Below are 21384 nucleotides of genomic sequence, written 5' to 3' on the forward strand. Positions count from 1 at the left end.
TTCATTTTTTAGGTATTACGTAGCGCTATTACATATTCGAAGCTGGATCGGGAGAAAATTCTATAAATATGTTTTTATGACGAATATTAATATTCAGTTATAAAAAAAAATTGAAATTAATTTTTTTTTCGATGGGGATAACATGCTAGTGACCTACATAGATGTATGCGTGAGTTATATTTTCGCAAAAAAAATCGAAAATATAATATTTATATGATTCGAGTTATGATCATACGTTTTCATATTTAACATCTATCCCCGCACTTTTTTAAAGAAAATGATGTTTCATTTTGTAGCTATTACGTAGCGCTATAACATATTCGAAGCTGGAACGGGAGAAAATTCTATAAATATGTTTTTATGACGAATATTAATATTCATAATTAATATTTTTTCGAAATTTTTATTTTTTATTTTAGATTCTGTACCGCTGGGGTCTAGTTAGTACAGTGTCCAAATTTTAGGTTGGTGGCACCAGTAGAAGGTATCGAAAATGGCCGCTAAAATATCTGTATTCTAGGATCACCTTGGTGCAGCGTACGAGTTGTTTATAAGTTAAAATTACATCGCCAGTCCTCCAGCAGCGTACGAGTTGTTTATAAGTTAAAATTACATCGCCAGTCCTCCAGCAGCGTACGAGTTGTTTATAAGTTAAAATTACATCTTCAGTCCTGCAGCACTGGCTGTTTTTTAGAGGTATTTGCAAGACAAGTAGAAGCTTTGGCGGTGATATCAGTACAACCACCAACTAGGTAACAAAATACAATAAAGTACCCCGTATGTGTTCATATGGAAGAGCCACCGGCCAAGAAAATAAGACCATATGTTACGAAGCGCGAACGTAGAAAAGCGGTTGAAAAAACCTTGGATATAAGTTACGAAGAACCTAATTTAAATGATGCGACAGAATTGTTTATTACGGACGAAACTGTACTGGAATACCAAGATAGGTTGTTTAAAGCTTCATTGCCAAGGTATCTAACTCTAGCCTATAGCAGTGTTTCTTAAACTGGGGTAAATTCCTCGTATTTAGGGGGTAATTAGGCCACCAATTAAAGTTCACATCAGTTGACGGGACAGAAAAATTGTGCCAAATATAGTACTTTACCAGATATTAAACAACTCGTTGCCAAAAAGCAAACGCATCTGTCGCATTAAATATAACTGATGAAATTAGCTGTTTTTGCTTTTAATAAATGAGCGCCATATTACATATTGGGGTAAATCTGATAAGCATCTTTGTTAAAAGGGTAAATCATACAAACAAGTTTAAGAACCACTGGCCTATAGTATTTGTTTTTTTACTGACATCATTTTTGTTTATATTAATATCTTAATATCTTATTGGGAGCAAGTTTTATCACACATTAGTTTAGTCTACAAACGACACTTACATAACATATTTATAACACAGAAAAGTCACCAAAACTGCAACAGTGTCAAAAACTCCAGTTTGGTGCATTCAATGGTGTAAAAAATTCAGCCATTTGATTGCAGCCACTTGTGGAGATTCGCTTAAACTGTTTGATGTTATGAAAAGTAAAGAAATAACGTAAGTTGCTTTGTTAAACTGTATTCCTTGCATGACAGAGGATCGATTATTATGATACAGGTGATTTGTTTCATAACCCTCGTGCTATAAGTTACCACATGTGTAACTTAGTGGGTGATTATTCTTTTTGCATGGTTGCCAGTATGAAAAAACCTTTAGTGACCACTTGGTTGGAACAATGACAGTTAGGTATACGCCTTCATACGCCCACATTGGTATAACGTAGGAGCTTTGAACAAATATCCTTTAGTAATTCTGTAAACAGTCTTACTACTAAGCCTCATCATCAGGCATAATGTATTGCATTGTATTTCAGGAATGTTCTTTCTATTAGACACACATCTCCATTTCGTTATTGCGATTGGTCACGGACAAGTAGACAGCTCACAACATGTTGTTTTGACGGGAGAGTTAATGTGTATGACTTTTTAAACTTTGGAAAAATTAGTGACACGTAAGGCTCGGTTATTATGGTGTTGTCATAAAAAGGAATATTCTTAAAAATCCGGCTTGTATTTAAACAATAATTTATCTGCTAAACTAATAAAACGGCGATGCAGTTACAAACACTTTCTTTAACTGCGGCATTTAGAACCTTTCTAAACAAATTGCAGTCTTCAATTAGCATGAGAATGGGCTAGCATGCCAATATGGATAAATATATTTATATCATTTGTAGATTAAAAGTAGATACGCAGCCTACTACCATACGTTGGTGGGAAGGCGAAGATAACAAAGTTCTTATTGGGGGAAGCAATTCATTTCTGGCTTCATATGATCTAAGGTCTGGAAAGGTAATTTGGATCAAAAAGTCTGGTAACAGCAACAGATTATTAGACAATTTATCTTTACTGTGCACTAAAATCCGATAAGATAATTTGTGAGTTTAGAGTCACTATTTTTTTATAAGACTTGAAACACCAGCAGTTATAAAAAATTCGCAGTGGTCAAGCTTTAATGTTGATACCACTTAAAATAAATAAATGAAGGTCATTAATTATACAGATGGTTCATTTTCAACTATATATTGTAAACAAAATTAATGCTTAAAACTAATTCAGGAAATCGCCAAGTACAAATTCAAATGCGGAAAAATTCTCGCACTAGAGTTTTTTACCGATGAAAAATCATTTGTGGCAAGCAGTGATGAAGTTAATAGGCAATCTGCTGAACATAATTTGATTGTGTGGGACCTCAGGATGGGCGCAAAAGTTTCAAATCAAATATTCCATGTATGTTGTTTAGTTGAAAGTAAATTTATTCTTACTGTATCTCATTATACTATGTTACAAGCTACACCTTTTATTTTGGTTGTACCGATTTTGGCGAACTCTGAATTAAATTCACTCGGCATGCTTTGTTGTATGACCTTTTCATATATAAAAGAGTTTTACAGCATTTAATTCTGTTACTATACTTTTTTTCTCTTTGTCAGTAAATATCTGCAACCAATTTCTCATCTTTTTTACTTTTCCGAATTATGATGAGTTTATTATTAAAATATTTAGAAATATAGAGCAAATATGGCAAGGTCTGAACTATTTCTCTTTAGGAGCGTTACACCTGTCCTTGCATAAGAGCACACCCAAGTGGTGCTAATTTTCTTGCCCAAACAACAGGAAATTACATCGCGAGATTCAGCACACAGAAACCTTACCGCCTGGATAAGTTTGTGCGTTACCAGAATCACACTGTAAGTAACAGAATTCTTTTATTGCACTGAATAATTAAGGCATACAATAGATTAATAACTATATCACAGACAATAATTATATATAAAAAAAAGGAATAAAATTAAAAATCATATGATATTTCGTCACTTTTACTTCATTATTTTTTTTCCCAAAAGGTCAACGAATTTCCGGTGTCTTTTGACATAACTAAGGATGGTAGTTTTGTATATTCTGGAAGCTCCAGTGAATCTCTGGTTTGCTACAAACACAGCAATGGTAATTATTTGCGGACAGTGCCATTGCCGCCAACAAATGATGGCCAGGATGCAGCATGCGTAGATTTACGCTGTCACCCCGTACTACCAAGCATGGTTGCAGTCAGTGACTGGCACGGAAGACTGCATGTTGTGCAATAGATCCAACTCAAGGGTGGCCATGAAATTAAGAGATGTTTCCAGGATTCAATTCTTGAGTTGGAGGCTCTTCTGGTGGTCCGAGTCTTTCGCTACCACTGTGAATGTTCTGCCACTGGAATGTGGAAAGGATAAGTTCCAAGAGAAAGATGGAAGAAATTATTTTATTATCGTGTTTTGCAATAACTTGCCTTGCAGTCCCTGCCAACGTGCATTTGTTAATTATTACAGAGTTTTAACATTACCTCCTCATTCGATACAGTTCCCTCTGTAGTTAAACTAGCAGCAGGAGTTGTGGTAGTAGTTGTGCTTATATTGGCAGCTGGTGTAGGTGGTGTGGTAGGTTTTGCACGCCCTCGTCGCAGACCGAGAATTTTAACATAATTTGCGGGAAGGTAGCCTGGATTTTTCCCATCTATTGTTCCGAGTAACCAACCTCTTATGTGGGGTTGTTGAGCTGTAATTCAGGAGTTTTCTTTTAGCTGATTTCAAAAAGGGGCTTATTTAGTACTTGTATAACATGAATGAAGTATTGTTTTTCTAATCTAAAACCCCCCGTGTATAGATCTAGATACTTTTTTGTGCATGCCTGGAGTCCTGGACGCCAATATCTAACGTACGGAGAGTACACAGCTATCTCAAATGACACTGTTATGTTTTAGTGACAATGTGTTTTTATTAGATACCCGCTTAAGTACCATACCAATTAAGTTGCATAAAATTAACTTTCAACCGAAGCGTAGCACATTAATTTGATTGGTTATAATCTTTCTGTGGCGTTTGGGATCATTTATGCTAGAAAACTTCTTATCACAAATTTGGCCTGGTTTTAGGTTGCCCATTATTATTATCCCATACTGAACTTCACCTCTTGGTGCAAGGATGATGGTATCTCCTGCAAGAAACGAGATTTCCTCTTCACTCTCACTGCTAAAATCAAACTCTGCTTTAGCAACCACATGATCGCCATCTCCGTTCATCCACGAAATATTGGCAGGTCTAAATATGATAGTTTGTATACATTTAATTTGTTTAACAACACTATGAAATTTAACAACACCATTGTCTTAAGAGAAAGGGGGGTGTTTAAAAAATCGTTAAAAAAAAGAACAAAATACTTTTGCGAGTTAGCTCCCCTCATCAGTCTCCATATTAGATAAGGACCTCCCATTACCACGGCAGCAAACAACATGATTGGCCAAGATTTTTTTTGTGACGACGAATTTGGTCTCTGTAAAAAAATCACAAATATTTTTAACTGTGATCTCTAAGTATCACGAAATTTCCCAAAAGAAGAAGCTGCTTCTGAAAAAAATGCGTTTTGGTTGGTATGCTCTTTAAGCAGGTTACTAAGTGAGAATACATACAACCCACCATAAGCGTTCCATCTACAGCTGCATTTGACCAGGCATCTTCACATTCTCGTGAGCCGAATATAGCCAACACTCTTCGATACAAGTAACGGAACAATCTGTAGATAGAAATAAAACAATTGTTACCTATGTTTGTGTCCAGCAATGGTGCTTGTATCGCAACCAAAGGATACCAGATTCAAAACGTAGCGGAAAAAGATAACCTGAAACATTTCAATTACCTGAATATTGCTATTGAAGAGAGAATCTCTGAAAATGTAGAACGCACTCTCGAAAAGTGGTCAGCTACATCAAGTACAGCACGAAAGGAACTGTATACTGCTCCAAATGTAGATTCTAACATGGCTGACACCTAAAGGTTTATGTATGTCTTACACGCTCACAAAAAAAGCATTGGTGTGATGTTGATGTTTTAGATATATATACTTAACTCCATTTAATTGTATCTAAGAATTACTGCTTTAACATTTTAAATCTGTAATCAAATAAAACAAAGTAAATAACATTTCAACTTACAGAAGTAAAAGCTCTAACAATTGATTCAACGGATTGAAATGCCTGGCGTGTGCTGTCTTCTGCTTGCTGAGTAAAACTACCAACTCCGTTGGGTGGGGTGCCATAGTTACGATATGACGAACCATACATACCTCCCCCAGTGCCATACAAACCACCACTGCCATACATACCACTGCCATAGCCCCCATAACCACCTGTAAAGAAGAAGTTTTTGACATTCATTTTTTCATTATTAAAGGGGTTATGCTTGGTTTTTGTTTTTCACAGGTAAGACCCTATTTCTACGTAGTGACAGCCTAAGAAACCTGGGATGTAGGTCGGAGTGGATTGTTACTCTAACACCCTATAAAGAGGCCTACCAAAAAACTTGATTACTATTTATACGACCCAAACCTATTATGGGACAGAATGAAATGATTATTTTAATTTTTAAATTAAAGAAGCAGTATAACTTCATGATTTACTAACACATGCTAGTTTGCTAGCCTTCAATACAAAACTGGTCAAACAAAACTACAGTGGCATAAACATAAAGTACATACTTAGTTTACATATGACTTACCAAAGTTATAGCCGCCCCCATATGAACCTAGGTTGCCATAAGTTGGTCTGTACATTGTAGCTGATGTGCTCTGTTAAAATAAATGCATAAATAAAAATATTACTTTAAATAGAAGCTATTAAACTCAGTCAAGAATTCTAGCATGATTAAAAATAAATTAGAACCATGTATGCAATTCATTTGATAGGCTATGATTATATCACTAGTCACTATATGTCTTAACATTTAAAAAAAGCTCATTATTTGAAACTATAAATATCACAATATGTCTCAAAATTTTAAAAAAAGTTAAGTTATATATATATATAGTTTATAAAAACTAGTTTTACCTGTTGATTCGGTCGGGCAGGTATTGGGGGTGGAGTAGGGAATTCCCCAGATTCAGGGCGGGTAAGAGACGAAGAACGAAGGTTATTGCTGGGTGATTGACCCCTGTTTATCTCCCAGGGTTTAGGGGGAGCCCCATTAGCAGCCATTTTGAATTATCGGGTTTAAGCTACCACACTGACAAGATATTGCACATTTACAATATTTAAGTTTTAAGAATAAATATGAATAAGTGAGAAACTAGCTTCGTGCACATATTTATAGAAGTTTAAATTGAGATATAATACGCATAGTTACAGTTCAGGAAAAATATATAAATCAACAACACATTTGCACCAACATACAACAAAAATTTGATGTTTTTTTGTTGAAGAAGTAAATAAAAGTCTCTTAAAACCATTAGGATAGTGCTGTATTTATTATTTTTTCTATCTACTAGTCAAGAAATGAATTTTAACCAACCGATAGTTTCTTTAGAATTTTTTTAGAAATTACAACATTTTTCATGCATCTTAATAAAAGTAGTAAAATTTTAACCTTTTTTTCCAAATTTGTTATACAGATGAGGAAAATCATGCAACACAATGCCTCACCCAATAGATTAAGCAGCAAAAAAAAATAAAAAGATATTATTTTTATTTTACATATTTTACAGTATCAGTTTGTGGGGAAAATCAAAATACATATAATGAGTATTTTTTTCAATTATATATCCGGTTACATAGATGTCGCACTGAGAACTTCCTCTAAAAAACTTGAGCAGTTGTGTATCGTAGTTCCACCAAGCACAATACGCCACCCAGTGTTCAAAGCATTCAGCGAGTCGACGCAGGCAACTTCTTCATATGTTGTTCCGCCAACAATAAACACTATGACATCACTGGGTCTTTCTGACATCACAGAGGAACCAGCATAAGGGAATTCTGATTCTCTTAATCGGCCTTTAAAAAGGTCTTCAAGTATACTTTTTATCTTTGGGACATGTTGTGTATACACATTTTCCACACCTTTCAAACCCTTAAAGAATTTTTTCGTCATCGCAATTGCGTTTGGGACATCGTTTGCGTTGGTCCTCGAACCTCCATATTTTAGAAGAGATGAAATAACTCGCCGACTGTCACGAGCCGTAAGCTGGTCTGTTAAAGATGTGGTAGCATTATTTGGATGAGTTTCATACCGGAGCGAATATAGCGCAACAAGCCTCAATGCATCAATATCACTGGTGCCTGGCAATAGAAGCAATGAACGCACTCTCTGAACAGCATTTGAATGATCATTCTGAGAAGAAATATCCTGTTCACATTCAGAAATCTCTAGTAGATTCTTTTTTGCCACAATCCTTGACAGTTCTCCTACCACTGTGACATGCTTTGCTACAGTACCGGACATCTTTTTGAACTGAGGGTAATTTTCCACAAACGACTTCATGTCTTCAATAGATTCCACTTTCTGCTGACTTTTAGTTTTGGCTTGAAATTCTTCCATTAGCTGTTTGATACTTGTCCCTATCTCGCCGAAGTTTTTGTAAAGATTCTCATGGTAGAACTGGTCATGCAGCGGAGACATTACTACTTCATGAAGATCCTGGCTCACATTTGGAACTTTGGAAAGATCGACACGGCCATTTTTGATCCCTAACAGCTCATGAGTCATAGCTTGATATGTCCACTGATTAAGAAGTGGAGTAACAGCGTCATCACGTCGGTCTAGAATAAGAAGCAATGGTGTCGTATCGGAGCGACGGAAATCAAATAAAGAAGCCTCTCTTGATATCAGTAACTTCACAGCATCAGCAAGCTGTTGGCACATATTTGAACTCGCTTGGTATCGAATCATGGGGCATTTTTTCAAAGCTAACAACACAGATGTTAACCCAAGACATGAACGTTTTAGGTCCGAGGGATTCCAAGTCAAATGTCTAGAACACTTTGGAAGATTCAAGGTAAAATGATGGACATCAACTGGGTAAAAATCAGCAAAGAATTCACGGATATCGCACACACTTTCATGCTCATCACTTTCAGCAAGCATTTTTAGATCACTTTTGCTCAGAGCATGACTGAAATACAGATAATACTGTCCATAGCGTGGGTGCTTTAACTCCTCACACAAATATTGGACATTTTCTTTTGTTGGTCGAACAAAAACTATTACCTTCATATGCTTCATTGAATCTCGGCTTGTGGCTCCAATGGTTTCAAAAAGATAGACTTCTTTTTGAAGTATTTCTGATTTTGCATACACTATGCTCACAACTCCAGTGGTTTCCTTGTCCATCATCAGGGACTTCATTCCTGGTCCACTATCTGATATCATTTTCGACACATACATCTTAACAGCAAGAACTATATCCATTTTAGATTGGTATTTTCCAAATAGGTTAAATATTAACTGTATAAAAATGATAATATCAGCGCTTTTCCATTAAAAGTATAATGTATAGACTAGCTGCTTGTAAGTGTAGAGAATTTACACGATCCGAACATAAGCTCGCACCATAAACTTTGCTCGCACTGACAAACTTGCAATGCAAAAAATCGTTTTGAAACTCTACTACCAACGTGCGGCCAAAATTTTTCTTAAATAAGTTGGTGTTTACGGTTTTACGCGACTCCAACCGGTTTTGTCGAGATTAAAGGGACAATTTGTATACGGATAGGGTCGTATAGATGCTCAGATGTGATACTTTTAAATCCCTTAAAACGCCCCTGGATTTTATACAACATGGTATATAAAAATATAATTAGCTAGAAATAAAATCGTCGTTATGTTTTTGGGGATAGCGACGTCTTGTTTTGGAGAACAAAACAGAGAGTACTATGAACAAAAGTTTCATGAAAGCTATAACAAACCAAACCAGTGCATATATTGTATTTTAATTTTGCCAAAGCCAAAAATTCATACATAAAAAAATCATACAAAATTCGTACATCATGGGATTATTCGCTTTTGTAATCAAACATATTTACCGCTAATATTATGTGGGTATTTCTAAAAACGCTTTCATAGCAACTGCATTAGCTCGACGTAAAAGGTTATATATGACCACTTACGTGCTCAATAATTCGACCGTGCTACAATAATGTATGAGATTTCCAAAATTTTTATTTATTTTATGGCATTTTTCCATAGGAAAATGTATCACTTAAGCTTAACTGTTTCTACTTTTTATAAGCTACACTTAAGGAACTTTAAAAACAAATCGGGTTTGGTATATTAAATTTATTTTATTCTCCAAAATTTTAACAGCAATCAGGCAATACATTGCATTCGTTTTACAAGTACTTGCTGTTCCTTTCTTGCTAAATGAAATCTGAAATATAAACTCAATCGTTAAAAAAGAGGTCAAAATTTTCTAACGCTAGTAATACCACAGTTATGCTCGGTACATTTTCAGTTAACATTTGGGTAAAAAATTATCTTACCGCAAGAAGATTTATTGGAGAAGATCTTCAAAGTTGCTGTTCATTATTTCGTCTAAAATTTAAACAAACGTCAGCTTGACCATAAAATTAATCTAGTAAGCGCAAAAAGATTATAACGATCCAGGTCCAAAACGACGTGAAAGGTTTTCCTGTCACGTGAATAAAAATCTGGCAACTAAGTCGTGTCTACATTTGAGCAAATCGTGCAATCATAATTCATAAAAGTATAACTTACCAGCAAGGGCAGCTTGAAGTCTGTAAAGAAAAAAAGAATTAACGAACGTTTATATAGCAAAAGCATTAATTTTTTTATTATAGTTTCAAGTCACCTTTTGTTGTTCCATCTCCATCCTCCACTTGGAGCTGGAGTCGGGGTTGGACTTGGAGTTGGAATCGGAGTTGGACTTGGGGTTGGACCGGAAGAACAAGTACAACCGTGTCCGCCCAGACCACCGCTGGTGGCAATACTAAGCCTGCCGCTTCCGCCTCCATTAAGCGTGCCGCTTCCGCCGCCACCAGTTAGCCTGCCGCCACCTGTTAGCCTGCCGCCTCCATTAAGCGTGCCACTACCGCCGCCGCCAGTTAGCCTGCCGCTTCCGCCTCCAGTACCACCAATGTTGAAGGTTAGACCGCCAAGCGTGCCACTTCCGCCGCCACCAGTAAGCCTGCCGCTTCCGCCTGCATTAAGCGTGCCACTTCCGCCGCCGCCAGTAAGCCTGCCGCTTCCGCCTGCATTAAGCGTGCCACTTCCGCCGCCGCCAGTTAGCCTGCCGCTTCCGCCTGCATTAAGCGTGCCACTTCCGCCGCCACCAGTAAGCCTGCCGCTTCCGCCTGCATTAAGCGTGCCGCTTCCGCCGCCGCCAGTTAGCCTGCCGCTTCCGCCTCCAGTACCACCAATGTTAAGAGTTAGACCGCCAAGCGTGCCGCTTCCGCCGCCGCCAGTAAGCCGGCCGCTTCCGCCTGCATTAAGCGTGCCACTTCCGCCGCCACCAGTTAGCCTGCCGCTTCCGCCTGCATTAAGCGTGCCGCTTCCGCCGCCACCAGTAAGCCTGCCGCTTCCGCCTGCATAAAGCGTGCCACTTCCGCCGCCACCAGTAAGCCTGCCGCTTCCTCCAGTTGAAGTTATAGAAAAAACTCCACTAGGTACACTAGCAATAGGCTTTGTACGATGATTAAAATTCAGAGGACGTAGATAGGCGGCTTCGGCATAGACAACGCAAATAGCTAAAATGCAAGCAACCCTCATCTTGAAAGTTACGGTAAACAGTTAAATGTTACTGGCTCCTGAAACGATTTATATAGACCCTTGCTAAGTCCGAGTTACTGATTTCGACATAAGGTTTGCGGAATCTCTTTCTTGACTGTTAGGAATGTTCTCTTCTTTTCGCAGTGCTGCTGCCAATCCTTATTTTCCTTGAAGCGATCATGCCACTACTGTATCAAATGATACCAGTTGACATTGCCTAGAACAGTGCGAATGTTACGGGCTGGCATCGAAAATAGAGGATACTGTATATAGAGAGGCTCGTTACTGCCATTGTTGTATAGGCCCGCGGTGAGTTATTAAGCAAGAAACATAACAGTCATTTTTAAACTTTGCGGATGCAAAAGAAAACAACCAACTACAGGCAGGGGGAAATACATGAAACCGGCGTGTTATATAGTAGGGTGGGGGAAGATGGAACACCTTTAACACATAATTTCCAAATAACCTGATCGTGTTTTAAAGAATCAACAACGGTCTGTGGAAGTCGTAAGTATATACGGTTTTATAATTCTTTGAATGTTTTTCCTTTACTACCAAATGGAAAGAGAAAACAAAATGAAAAGGTGTCCCGTCTTCCCCCACCCTACTATAACTTAACAAGTCAAAAAAGCTGTCAATAAAGGAAGTGTGTTCTTTCTACAGAAATCCATTTAAGCGTAATTGTATCCAACCAGCAGTTAATGCAAACATGGCTTCATGGCTGTCACCACAATTCTATGCCCGGAACCTAATTAAGCTGTCATGTCATGCCAAGATGTCCCGGCGTTGTTATCGGTTTCAAGGAGAACTGCCAACAATGCTAAACGTTTTGTCTGAACGGGGAGGTCTTTCCTAAAAAAGTTCCGAGAAAACTGTACTTCCCGTTTCTTCGCGAATGAAGAAATGTCACTCATTTCTCTTTGATTGGCGGGCAAACTTTTAGCGCCGTATTGCCTGTTTCCTAATGTATACAGTTCATGCTGATTTACAAGTTAGACCTATGAACGTTTGTCGCTGATTTTGAAACCTTCATAATCAAAGAGACAAATAAAATGTAATCTTTTAAAACTAATGTTTGAAAGCAGCACCGCAAAAGGAAAAGAACATTTCTAGCAGCAGTCATAAAAAGAGAGATAGTTTCCCCAAAACATAAGGAAAATCCATTACTCCAAAGTAAGTTATATGAAATGTGTAAGTTTAATAACTACCAGTCTACCACATTAATTTAGTAACACTAAATTTAGCTAACTATTTAGTTTAAATCTGAACACTTGTTTCGAAATTCTTAAATATACGTTTGGATTTTATTCAAGATATTTAAGATGTGGGATGTAAGAATTAAGATAAACGAAAATAATATTACAAAGATCACAAAAACGAACAACTGTTTACGTAAAATGATTTGTAAGGTCACTGACGTGCCCAACAAGAACAAGTACGGTATGTACTTACGTGGCCAAAAGTGTGGCATGTACGAAACTATGAACCTTCAGAAAAAATTTGGTCTTTCGAATATCTTAGCAGCATGTACTTAAATTTTATAACCACTGTGTTACTGTATTGTATTTGCTTATCTAAATCGTTTCTATAGTTTCAGGAACGTTTTATTTTTAACACAATCATGAAGGTTTACTCTGTTCTATTTCTCGCTATTGTTATTTTCACTGTAGTTGATGCACTTGAAAAGCTACAAATTGGAATCCAAAAGAAAATTCCAAAGGAAGAATGTACTCAAAAATCGAAGAAAGGAGACACCCTATCAATGCATTATACTGTACATATAAGTTATTTCATTTAGGACCTTCATAATGTCTTTAAAACTTGCCTTTTAGCTTTTACTGGTGTATGTAACTTGGCAGATAGCATGCAGTGTATCAATATACGCTGTGTGTTTGAGATTCACATACCCATGTTATATCTTGAAACTTTGAAAGTGACCATGATATATTACACCATACTACTAATACTAACACTTCTGTGAATTAAATTTTTGGCATGAAACATTTTGATTTACAGGGAGTTGTAAAAGATGGAGAAGAATTTGATAGTTCATTAAAGAGAGGACAACCCTTCGAGTTCAAGCTTGGTGCAGGGCAAGTTATTGGGGGATGGGACCAAGGTCTACTCGGGTGAGACATACGTCATAATATACCAACTTGTTGTTAATGTTACGTTTGTTCAGTTTGCTTCCAAATTGCATACGGGGCCGTGACTTAGAGCCCTGATGTAACATTTTGCAAAGGCAAACACTTGAACATTTTGTCTCAATTACTTTTTTACCACCACAAAGATGAAGAAAAGAAAGTTAACCTAAATGTGCCCAATGGTCCTAACTTGCTGGGGTGCATTTAGTCTTTCATAATAACTTCGGTTGCTGTTACATCACACTATCACAGATATTATTATTACAGTCAACATTCATTCTTTTATTTTGGAATCAGTAATAATAAATTATTATATTATAATTACTATAGAATGTGCATTGGGGAAAAGAGAAAATTGGTGATTCCTCCTCATTTAGGTGAGAATAATGTTTATAAATTATTTTGCCAAAAAGTTACAGGATCCGGATGTACAGAAATACTGAGTGGATTTTTAATGATTTAAAGGCATATTGTATTTCAAAACTATTCTACTTTACGTGAGTGAGGCACTACAGTGCCATGGGACCCGTGATACAGACAATTTGACACCCAGGGTGCTACAATCTATTAGTGGTCACTATGTTGTTGCAATATTCTTTGCATGTGCCTTACAACAAAACCATGAAACTAGAGATTAAACTGTTACTAATTAACTAACATTAACCTATTATTTTTACTTTATAACTGTAGGCAGTCAAAATTAAATTTATAACGACAATATGTGTAAATAATGCCCACATATTGCCGAAACAACATATGCCTACCTATCGTCTTATTTTAGGTGTGTTCCTTACTTGAGATAACATTTTAAAATATCGTAGGTGTAGCTTTCAATGTTTGACTAACTCAAATAAATGTACCTTTTCAACAAAGGATTTGGGTGGGTCATATTCTGCACTAAGATAACAATTTAAACTTTCAGTCACTAAGATCTTGATTACAGGTTATGGAGACCAAGGGGCTGGTGGTAAAATTCCTGGCGGAGCTACACTGGTGTTTACTGTCGAGCTGCTAAAAATTAATGGCAAGGGAAAAGATGATGCAAAAAAAGAATTGTAAAAATTTAACTTATTTAATTCTCTGAATACAGTGATTGCCAAAGAGATGAAAAATTTAGATGAAAAACTGCATTCCATATAAATTGTGACATTGTGTACCAATAAATGCAATGTATAAACGTATGTGTATAAGCTTGATGTAAAAATGTGTTTTGTAACGAAGCATGGTTAAGGGGCAAAATTGGGTGATTATTAATTTAACACTAATAAAAGTTAAGAAAGCAAATGTTAGCGTTATAAAATATCAGTAACATGTGAATTAAAACATACAGAAAAATATTTTTGTTTTTAAAATGCTCATTTAGAACTAGAGGGCAATTATAAAAGTTAAGACATGTGACACACTCTTCAGGTTAATAATACATTATCACCATTCATTCAATTTAAAGCATTGAGTCTTTATATTTCCTAGTCCTACAGATACTGCTTTGGCAGCTATTGAAAATATTTGCCACAGTCTTAGAGACCCATAGGTCATTCACATACAAATTGAGCTTATTTTTAAGGTAAGCAGTAAATTTGAAACAACAGATAGTAGTTTTTGCTAACACACAGAGCCCAGAGGCAAAACTATTTTAATTAGGGTGGCAATTTTGTCACACATTAAATGAATTTTAAAAATTAAAAAAAATTGGCGGAAAACATAGACTTGATTAGTTGCTTCTGGGGAGGATGTTAGGAAAAAGGAACTTTAATCGGTTTTACCATTAGCGTGCAGCTTTTCCTTTCCATTACTTACACCACCTTTCCCTCGACTGCTATTCTCTTTCCCTTTTCTTGATTTCTTGATATAGGCGTGCATGTAGAAGTTTGAGAAAAGCAAAATGAATGAGAAAGCGTACAAGATAAGTGCCCAGTGCATCCAAACAGGCGAGGGACATTTAACGTACAATGATCGAGCAGTATGGTAGATGGCAAGAACAAATTGAACCTGGGAAGTTATGGACACTTTATTTATTTTGTGGTTGGTGAAAACTAAATAGAACTACATAGGTTTAACAAAGTCATAAACTCTTTATATTTTTCATTAGTAAAATTAATATCTATGTAACTAAATATAATAATCCTGCTTTAGAATAGGTAAGATAATAAGCTTTTCAGCAACCTTTAAAAAGGAAGGAAATGATATTTAAAGCGTATCCTTTAGTTGCCGTTATAACGCACTAGTTTGTTAGAATTGTGGGAGTTAGGCTGAATATCAAATTCCAAAAAATTTCCACAAAAAGCTGTCACTTTATTCTAGTGTTTATCAAACGTTTATGGTTCATGGTTATTTTAGAGACATTAAACACACATAGCACCCCGCTTCAGTAAGTAAATAAACTAGATTTGAATGAATGTATTTATATGTATGTTATTCTATTTAACTTAACTTAGTATTTAGTAGTTGAAAGTAACAAGGACATGAAAAGAATATTGGTTGAATAAACACCTTGTGGCTTACTAGGGTTTAAAAATATTTATAGTGTGGGAAATACCTTTTGGGCCAACTGTGGTCTAAATTCCAGGTCACCTGGCATTCCTCACCATAAGACCTTACCCATATAGGTTTACAGTACACATAGGAAAAAACTACATTAAAATTACAAGAATAACTCATACCAGTTGCAACATTGTGATATATTTCTTCCACCATAGAAACTTCTGCATGTGAGGCCCCAAGGCTGACAATCCATAGTACGTATACATGATAACATGAACACTGGAGTTCAGTATGATGCCAACAAATGCTGAAAAAAGGTTTAAAATATTGTGTAATGTATGTGTGCGACCATTCATAAACAATTTTATTGTCAGTAAAACATAACACATATTCTATAAAAAGATGTCAGTGTCTGACCGCAACAAAATGAATAAGAAGTTTTCAGAAATTATGCTTAAAAAATGACCACATACTTTATTGGGTCAAATTAAGCCTAATAAGTTAAAAACCGCTATCAAAACATGACCACTGTAGATCTAAAGTACTTACATTGCCCACCAGGCACCCACTTTGCCCCAATCCACCACAACAGGGGCATGGTAGAATGGTGATAAACATGAAGGAAAGTTACTTGTCGATCTCGTTTGCGTAGAGTGAACAACACAGTATCAAACAACTCTATTATCTTGGATACATAATACCACCATACAGCGTTTGCAACCTGAATCGCAGTGATGTGGTTAAAAAAAGATTCTAAACGCCCTGGGCTATTTGCATATTATAGTCTAAAGCTAAACATTTTTAATACTGTGGGTTATTAGTTATTACTAAAGTTGTAAAAATAGAAATATTAGGTGATGTTGGGAATAAAATACAAAGTTAACAGAGAAGTCTGTTTCTTTTAAATAAGACAAAAATTTCGAGCGCTTTTAAAACAATGTACACGGAAACTAAAGGCAAAAGGAAGCTAAAACAAAGAACCATTGCAGTTAAAAGAAGTATGCATAGTAAAGTATCACCTTCATTTCATTGGGATCATAGGAATCACTTCGAAGTGGTGTGCAAACCAAATCATACCCAGCCCCATAACTCCCAGTGACCACTTCTTGCAGGATGTAATAATTTAATGCAACCAAAGCAAAGTTATATCCAGGAAGGAATAAACCAAAGTCAACTGGTGCTCTATGGTAAAATAATTTTTTAAAAAATGGTTGATATATGCGTTAATTTAAATCATAGCTTTGGCATATCATAACATTTTATTTAGCTATACAATTACAATGGTTTAATTATCATAGCAAGAACTGGAGTTTAAAAGTTAATCCTATGGAAAGCAACTTACAGTAAAAACATACTACAGTAGATAGAAAAATAACATACAATCTATGGCAGATAATATAAGCCAACATAAAAAATAATTCAAACTAACCTTTTTCGCATAAAACGCGGCCCAATATACAGAACAAACGCCAGGTACAGCAACACAATAGCAATTGTAGGAAGGGGGTTTTCTATTAGAGGCCATTTTGCCACTCGGGGGTCCGCGAAAGTCAGCGTCCATTCGTAGAATCCTAAGAAACGATGAAGTACGTCCATGTTGCTACGAAATAAATTCAAATCGTACGCGTGTTGGAACGATTGTCACTGACGTATGATGAGACAGCAGACAGATAACGGATGGTTGTTAAGTTTTTCTCACATTCTCTCGAACTGAGCAGCGAGAGAATTATTGAAAAAATTTCTTGAGGTGTGGAGAAAATGCCGTGAGAAAAACAGTACGGGCCGTTAAAACGCAAATATAGTTACCTCGTTTATGAGTTTGCAAACGAATAATTGTTTTAACGCAAACATAATAAAATATATATTCATTTGCAGAGTGTTTTATTTTTACGAGCTTTCAGGTTTTCAGGGTTTTAGACATGCCCCAAAATGTTCTCGAGGTGACGATTTTAAAAATAATGTTTCATTTTCTTGCGCATGAATTATGGGGAGCAGGAACTGAAGTACTGAACAATATTTTCTTGGAATATATTTCGTCCCCGCCTATATAAAAACTCTCTTCGCCGTTTAAAATCTCCGCATTTTTATGAAGCTTTTTGGAGGCAAGGTCGAAGTTCTCGTACGCAACTAAATGCATGTATTGTATTAAAATATTTGTTTTGAATAGAATTAAATCTGTTTGATGTTTAAATTTTAATATGGCTGATAAAAGGAAAGACCTGGCCAACACTGAAGACAAAATAACAGCAAATAGTGAATACATGCAACGGAACGGAGTGACGCAGCAAATAAAAGAAGCCATGCTCAAATTAATAGAGAACAGGCCACAACACCCGATGCTGTTTCTCGCTGAGTTTTTTGACTCCATTAATTCCTCAGAGAAAACGGATAAACTTCAAAGTGCAGTTAAAACGTTGAAACTAACCCACCATTCCCAGCAAGCATTTCAAACTAATCTAATGATCGCATATGACGTCATCAGTGCCCCGAAAGCCACGAACTCCAAAAAACCTCAACGTTTAGGCCTTACTGGCGGTGACTATGAACAACTACTTATTACCCTTGGTACAAACATACCAAAAAATATTTTATCAAATTTAATCGCAAAAGTTTGCTGTAGATCAAATGAAATGGTCCCTTTTGATGTTTTCCGATATGGTGTCACAGTGTGCCTTGTATGTAGTGAGTATGTGGAACTTGGTGCTGATTTATTTCATATATTGTGCAGCAAAGCTGATAACAGCATGGCTGACAAGCAAATATGCGATGCAACATTAGCTGTGTTTCAGAATGCAATTGATGGTTCAGTTAATTATGAAAGTAAGGGTGGTTTATTTTCCCTCAATGCTGGCTATAATCTTAGGCCAGATAAACTAGCCGTAGCAATGATAAATGCATCGGAAAGCTCCAAAAATAAACTGCTCATGAACCAAACAGATTTTATTTATGCCGTCTCGGAAATATTTTTGGGCAAAGTAAAACAAATTAAGTGAGAAAATTATTTTTTAGGGTTTAAGCATTTTTAAGTGAAATGTTGTTTCAGTACTGTAAACATTTACTATTAGACTGTTTTTGTAGTTTTTTTATACTATACAACACTGTATATTTCTATCTATATTATAACACCATATATATTTAATTCTTGGTAATTCAACTGTGGGTGCTTAATACTATATTTGTGGTTAAAATTGCACTGTCTGTTCAATATTTTGTAACTTCGCCTTGTTTCAGTATTTAAACTCCTGTTAGACTTTTTTCTTATTTATTTCTAAATAGTTTTCTTCAAAATGAAGTTTTGTGATTGTAGTTTCATGCAGCACCACTGGAAGTTAATGTTGGGTTCCACTATTGTAGCAGGTAAATGTATATCATGCCACAACAATATATTCTAACTTAGGTAGGCTATCTGTAGAACATAACCTTTTTATCCTATATAGGTGTACTTTTTGTTTATTTGCATAAAAATTCAGTAAGTTTTCTATTTTATTATAAGCTGCTTGGGCCTTTTTTTATTTGCCACAGACTTTTTTGGTATTTTAATTAATAGTTGCTTAACTATTTTACAGGTGGTGGTTTTGCAGCTTACATATTTTACAAGAACAGAGGAAAATGTTGCCCACAGTCCAAAACTAAAGCTCAAGCTGAGAACCCATACGAATCAATCAAAATGCTGAATGAATATCTTGCTTTTAATTATGGTGGGCCAAGCGTGAATTGTAAATTTGAAGGCCCCCAAAATGGGTTTGATTTTCCAAAAAGAACTGCTGAAATTTGCTTGCAGTATTATACCCCTTCAGTAAGTTTAATAACTTCTACTACTGTAATTAGAAATAAGCAGCTAGCTATAAATAGTTTTATGTGTGACTTTTAGTAGTATAATTAAAAAATAATAAAACACCTTAAAAATTTAAGAACTGTCATTGTATTACATTGATTTTGATACACACAAACCCAAGTTTTTAAACCAATGGTGATATGAATAGTGAATATTAAATCCTAAGTAATCCATATTAGTTGTATCATTAATGAAAAATTTCATACACATATATATATTCTAAGTGCTAACACTTCAGGCTGAAATTGCAAACCGGGCATTGGACATTGGGTGCGCAGTGGGTTGTGCTTCATTTGAGCTCGCCGCACAGTTTGATGAAGTCATTGGGATGGACTACAGCCATGGCTTTATTAAAACATGCAACGTGTTAAAAGAGAAAGGCAGCATGGAATATGAAGTGTTGGTAGAAGGAGATTTAACCACCAAGCATACAGCAGTCATTCCTGGACACTTGGTTCGTATTGTTTGTGGCTTGGATATAGTGCGGAACACCAGTGTTTCAATTTTTGTTCTATGTGCTTTTTCCTACATGAAATTTTTCATTAATGATATTTTTTCTACATGCCATTTTACTATTGAAATTTTTTCTCATGAATTTTTTTTGTGACATTTTTATTAATGATCATCTATATCTACAGGACAGGAGTCGTTGTAAATTTCAACAAGGAGATGCTTGCAATCTTCCACTTGATTTGGGGAAGTTTGGATGTGTGTTGGCTGCCAATCTTATTTGCAGACTACCCAACCCAACTGATTTTCTGCTGAGGTTAAGTAACTTGGTTGCTGAAGGAGGAATCCTTGTCATTTTAAGTCCTTACACTTTCCTGAGAGAATACACGCCAAAGGTATGTAGCTACTTCTATTCATGTTTGTATACTGTATAAAAAGATAGCAATGTTATAACTGAACAGTGCGCATGCTCGCTGTGTATTATTGCCTTGTATGTCCTTCGCCTATAGGAAGACATCCATTTTATAACTAGTTATAATATGTATGTGACTGCACCATTTACGTCTAGCTTTAACCAAACTTTAATTCAGGAGAATTGGCTGGGTGGTTTTATTGATGGTGATGGGAAAGAAGTTCGTGCTTTTGAAACTCTTCAGTCTTTGCTTGGCCCACATTTTACTTTAGTTGATTCAACAGATGTCCCGTTTCTAATTCGTGAAACTTATCGCAAACATCAATGGACTGCATCCCATGCTACTATATGGAAGCGCAAAGCCTAGAATGCATGATGCTTATGTTATTACAAACTGCAGTAAAGTACAAATTATAGTACATATAGTATTAATATCTTCAATTACTGCAATTAGATGCAAAATAGAATATAGCTTACACTGCCTATCTATACCAATAAAGTTGCACGGTACTCAGTGTTGGTTTGTTTATTATTATTTTGTGAGGTCAACTGACATTGTGTCCTTGTGTTTTATATTCAAGTTTGGTTAGTGGATAAGGTGAAAACATAGAAATGTTTATTGCAGTAGCTGTAACAAACATTGTATAGTTAAATATCAAGTCAATATTATTTTGCAAAAAGGTTAAAACAAAATAGAAACGATTTGGGACCAAAAATGAAAATATATTTTAATTAAGCGAAACGACTTGGTTTATGTCAAATCGATTATGGTTTTAATCTCTTGGTTTGTGTTTTTATTTTGATCGGCATAATAATGTGACCTCAAGGCTAAAAAACAAACAATAACAAACTGTTTCCCGATTACTTGTTTGTTTTTTACAAGTCTGGGTACAGGCGACACAAAGACTTTGACTTTAATCTATTTAGCAGTACACGCAATTGTGCAAACAAACGATTTCGCCACAAAGATTTTTT

General features: G+C 35.9%; 8 protein-coding genes across 8 annotated transcripts; 4 read left to right on the forward strand and 4 right to left on the reverse strand.

The window, feature by feature from the left end:
• The first annotated feature begins 420 nt into the window (after positions 1 to 420).
• On the forward strand, positions 421 to 3882 carry LOC149728745 (WD repeat-containing protein 25-like). The gene is made up of 7 exons (XM_089888022.1): positions 421 to 974; positions 1415 to 1552; positions 1869 to 2006; positions 2232 to 2346; positions 2614 to 2784; positions 3105 to 3245; positions 3402 to 3882. The coding sequence occupies exons 1-7, from the start codon at positions 790 to 792 to the stop codon at positions 3639 to 3641; spliced, it is 1128 nt and encodes a 375-aa protein (XP_089744148.1). The 5' UTR covers positions 421 to 789; the 3' UTR covers positions 3642 to 3882.
• On the reverse strand, positions 3251 to 6565 carry LOC149728746 (peroxisomal membrane protein PEX13-like). The gene is made up of 9 exons (XM_089888019.1): positions 6419 to 6565; positions 6090 to 6159; positions 5528 to 5721; positions 5233 to 5363; positions 5013 to 5109; positions 4757 to 4869; positions 4507 to 4637; positions 3884 to 4095; positions 3251 to 3753 (listed from the first exon to the last, which is right to left on the reverse strand). The coding sequence occupies exons 1-9, from the start codon at positions 6563 to 6565 to the stop codon at positions 3667 to 3669; spliced, it is 1182 nt and encodes a 393-aa protein (XP_089744145.1). The 3' UTR covers positions 3251 to 3666.
• Positions 6566 to 6593: 28 nt separating this feature from the next.
• LOC149728747 (vacuolar protein sorting-associated protein 45-like) lies at positions 6594 to 8917 on the reverse strand. Its single transcript, XM_089888000.1, has one exon. The coding sequence runs from the start codon at positions 8769 to 8771 to the stop codon at positions 7134 to 7136; it is 1638 nt and encodes a 545-aa protein (XP_089744126.1). The 5' UTR covers positions 8772 to 8917; the 3' UTR covers positions 6594 to 7133.
• Positions 8918 to 9623: 706 nt separating this feature from the next.
• On the reverse strand, positions 9624 to 12137 carry LOC149728748 (uncharacterized). Its single transcript, XM_089888027.1, has 4 exons — positions 10171 to 12137; positions 10077 to 10096; positions 9842 to 9893; positions 9624 to 9729 (listed from the first exon to the last, which is right to left on the reverse strand). Exons 1-3 carry the CDS (start codon positions 11085 to 11087, stop codon positions 9853 to 9855), a joined length of 978 nt encoding a protein of 325 aa, XP_089744153.1. The 5' UTR covers positions 11088 to 12137; the 3' UTR covers positions 9624 to 9729; positions 9842 to 9852.
• A 514-nt stretch (positions 12138 to 12651) lies between these two features.
• On the forward strand, positions 12652 to 14412 carry LOC149728749 (uncharacterized). The gene is made up of 4 exons (XM_089888043.1): positions 12652 to 12861; positions 13104 to 13216; positions 13562 to 13608; positions 14175 to 14412. The coding sequence occupies exons 1-4, from the start codon at positions 12709 to 12711 to the stop codon at positions 14288 to 14290; spliced, it is 429 nt and encodes a 142-aa protein (XP_089744169.1). The 5' UTR covers positions 12652 to 12708; the 3' UTR covers positions 14291 to 14412.
• On the reverse strand, positions 14283 to 17389 carry LOC149728750 (very long chain fatty acid elongase 4-like). The gene is made up of 5 exons (XM_089888033.1): positions 17142 to 17389; positions 16732 to 16894; positions 16262 to 16433; positions 15892 to 16019; positions 14283 to 15220 (listed from the first exon to the last, which is right to left on the reverse strand). Exons 1-5 carry the CDS (start codon positions 17306 to 17308, stop codon positions 14981 to 14983), a joined length of 870 nt encoding a protein of 289 aa, XP_089744159.1. The 5' UTR covers positions 17309 to 17389; the 3' UTR covers positions 14283 to 14980.
• Positions 17390 to 17680: 291 nt separating this feature from the next.
• Positions 17681 to 18943, forward strand: LOC149728751 (tubulin polyglutamylase complex subunit 1-like). Its single transcript, XM_089888034.1, has one exon. The coding sequence runs from the start codon at positions 17911 to 17913 to the stop codon at positions 18703 to 18705; it is 795 nt and encodes a 264-aa protein (XP_089744160.1). The 5' UTR covers positions 17681 to 17910; the 3' UTR covers positions 18706 to 18943.
• LOC149728752 (uncharacterized) lies at positions 18933 to 20924 on the forward strand. The gene is made up of 5 exons (XM_089888031.1): positions 18933 to 19069; positions 19279 to 19508; positions 19786 to 20001; positions 20186 to 20392; positions 20588 to 20924. The coding sequence occupies exons 1-5, from the start codon at positions 19000 to 19002 to the stop codon at positions 20774 to 20776; spliced, it is 912 nt and encodes a 303-aa protein (XP_089744157.1). The 5' UTR covers positions 18933 to 18999; the 3' UTR covers positions 20777 to 20924.
• The last annotated feature ends 460 nt before the right edge of the window (positions 20925 to 21384 follow it).

Source organism: Ciona robusta, chromosome 11 (assembly GCF_009617815.1).
Source record: "Ciona robusta chromosome 11, ASM961781v2".
In the NCBI taxonomy this organism is placed as follows: domain Eukaryota; kingdom Metazoa; phylum Chordata; class Ascidiacea; order Phlebobranchia; family Cionidae; genus Ciona; species Ciona robusta.

Bases quoted from the DNA above. Each gene is read 5' to 3' on its own strand.
- LOC149728745 (XM_089888022.1), top strand. From the start codon at position 790: ATGGAAGAGCCACCGGCCAAGAAAATAAGACCATATGTTACGAAGCGC. The intron at 2,007-2,231 runs GTAAGGCTCGGT...TATCATTTGTAG, and splicing joins TTTGGAAAAATTAGTGACAC to ATTAAAAGTAGATACGCAGC. The intron at 2,785-3,104 runs GTATGTTGTTTA...ATTTCTCTTTAG, and splicing joins TTTCAAATCAAATATTCCAT to GAGCGTTACACCTGTCCTTG.
- LOC149728746 (XM_089888019.1), bottom strand. From the start codon at position 6,565: ATGGCTGCTAATGGGGCTCCCCCTAAACCCTGGGAGATAAACAGGGGT. The intron at 5,364-5,527 runs GTAAGTTGAAAT...ATAAACCTTTAG, and splicing joins TTGTTAGAGCTTTTACTTCT to GTGTCAGCCATGTTAGAATC. The intron at 4,096-4,506 runs GTGAAGTTCAGT...CCTGAATTACAG, and splicing joins CATCATCCTTGCACCAAGAG to CTCAACAACCCCACATAAGA.
- LOC149728747 (XM_089888000.1), bottom strand. From the start codon at position 8,771: ATGGATATAGTTCTTGCTGTTAAGATGTATGTGTCGAAAATGATATCA.
- LOC149728748 (XM_089888027.1), bottom strand. From the start codon at position 11,087: ATGAGGGTTGCTTGCATTTTAGCTATTTGCGTTGTCTATGCCGAAGCC. The intron at 10,097-10,170 runs GTGACTTGAAAC...TTTTCTTTACAG, and splicing joins TGGAGATGGAACAACAAAAG to ACTTCAAGCTGCCCTTGCTG. The intron at 9,894-10,076 runs GTAAGTTATACT...TTTAAATTTTAG, and splicing joins ACTTCAAGCTGCCCTTGCTG to ACGAAATAATGAACAGCAAC.
- LOC149728749 (XM_089888043.1), top strand. From the start codon at position 12,709: ATGAAGGTTTACTCTGTTCTATTTCTCGCTATTGTTATTTTCACTGTA. The intron at 12,862-13,103 runs GTACATATAAGT...TTTGATTTACAG, and splicing joins CCCTATCAATGCATTATACT to GGAGTTGTAAAAGATGGAGA. The intron at 13,217-13,561 runs GTGAGACATACG...TAATTACTATAG, and splicing joins TGGGACCAAGGTCTACTCGG to AATGTGCATTGGGGAAAAGA.
- LOC149728750 (XM_089888033.1), bottom strand. From the start codon at position 17,308: ATGGACGTACTTCATCGTTTCTTAGGATTCTACGAATGGACGCTGACT. The intron at 16,895-17,141 runs GTTAGTTTGAAT...ATTTTACCATAG, and splicing joins CCGCGTTTTATGCGAAAAAG to AGCACCAGTTGACTTTGGTT. The intron at 15,221-15,891 runs GTATGAGTTATT...ATAACTTCCCAG, and splicing joins ATATCACAATGTTGCAACTG to GTTCAATTTGTTCTTGCCAT.
- LOC149728751 (XM_089888034.1), top strand. From the start codon at position 17,911: ATGGCTGATAAAAGGAAAGACCTGGCCAACACTGAAGACAAAATAACA.
- LOC149728752 (XM_089888031.1), top strand. From the start codon at position 19,000: ATGAAGTTTTGTGATTGTAGTTTCATGCAGCACCACTGGAAGTTAATG. The intron at 19,070-19,278 runs GTAAATGTATAT...ACTATTTTACAG, and splicing joins GGGTTCCACTATTGTAGCAG to GTGGTGGTTTTGCAGCTTAC. The intron at 20,393-20,587 runs GTATGTAGCTAC...ACTTTAATTCAG, and splicing joins TGAGAGAATACACGCCAAAG to GAGAATTGGCTGGGTGGTTT.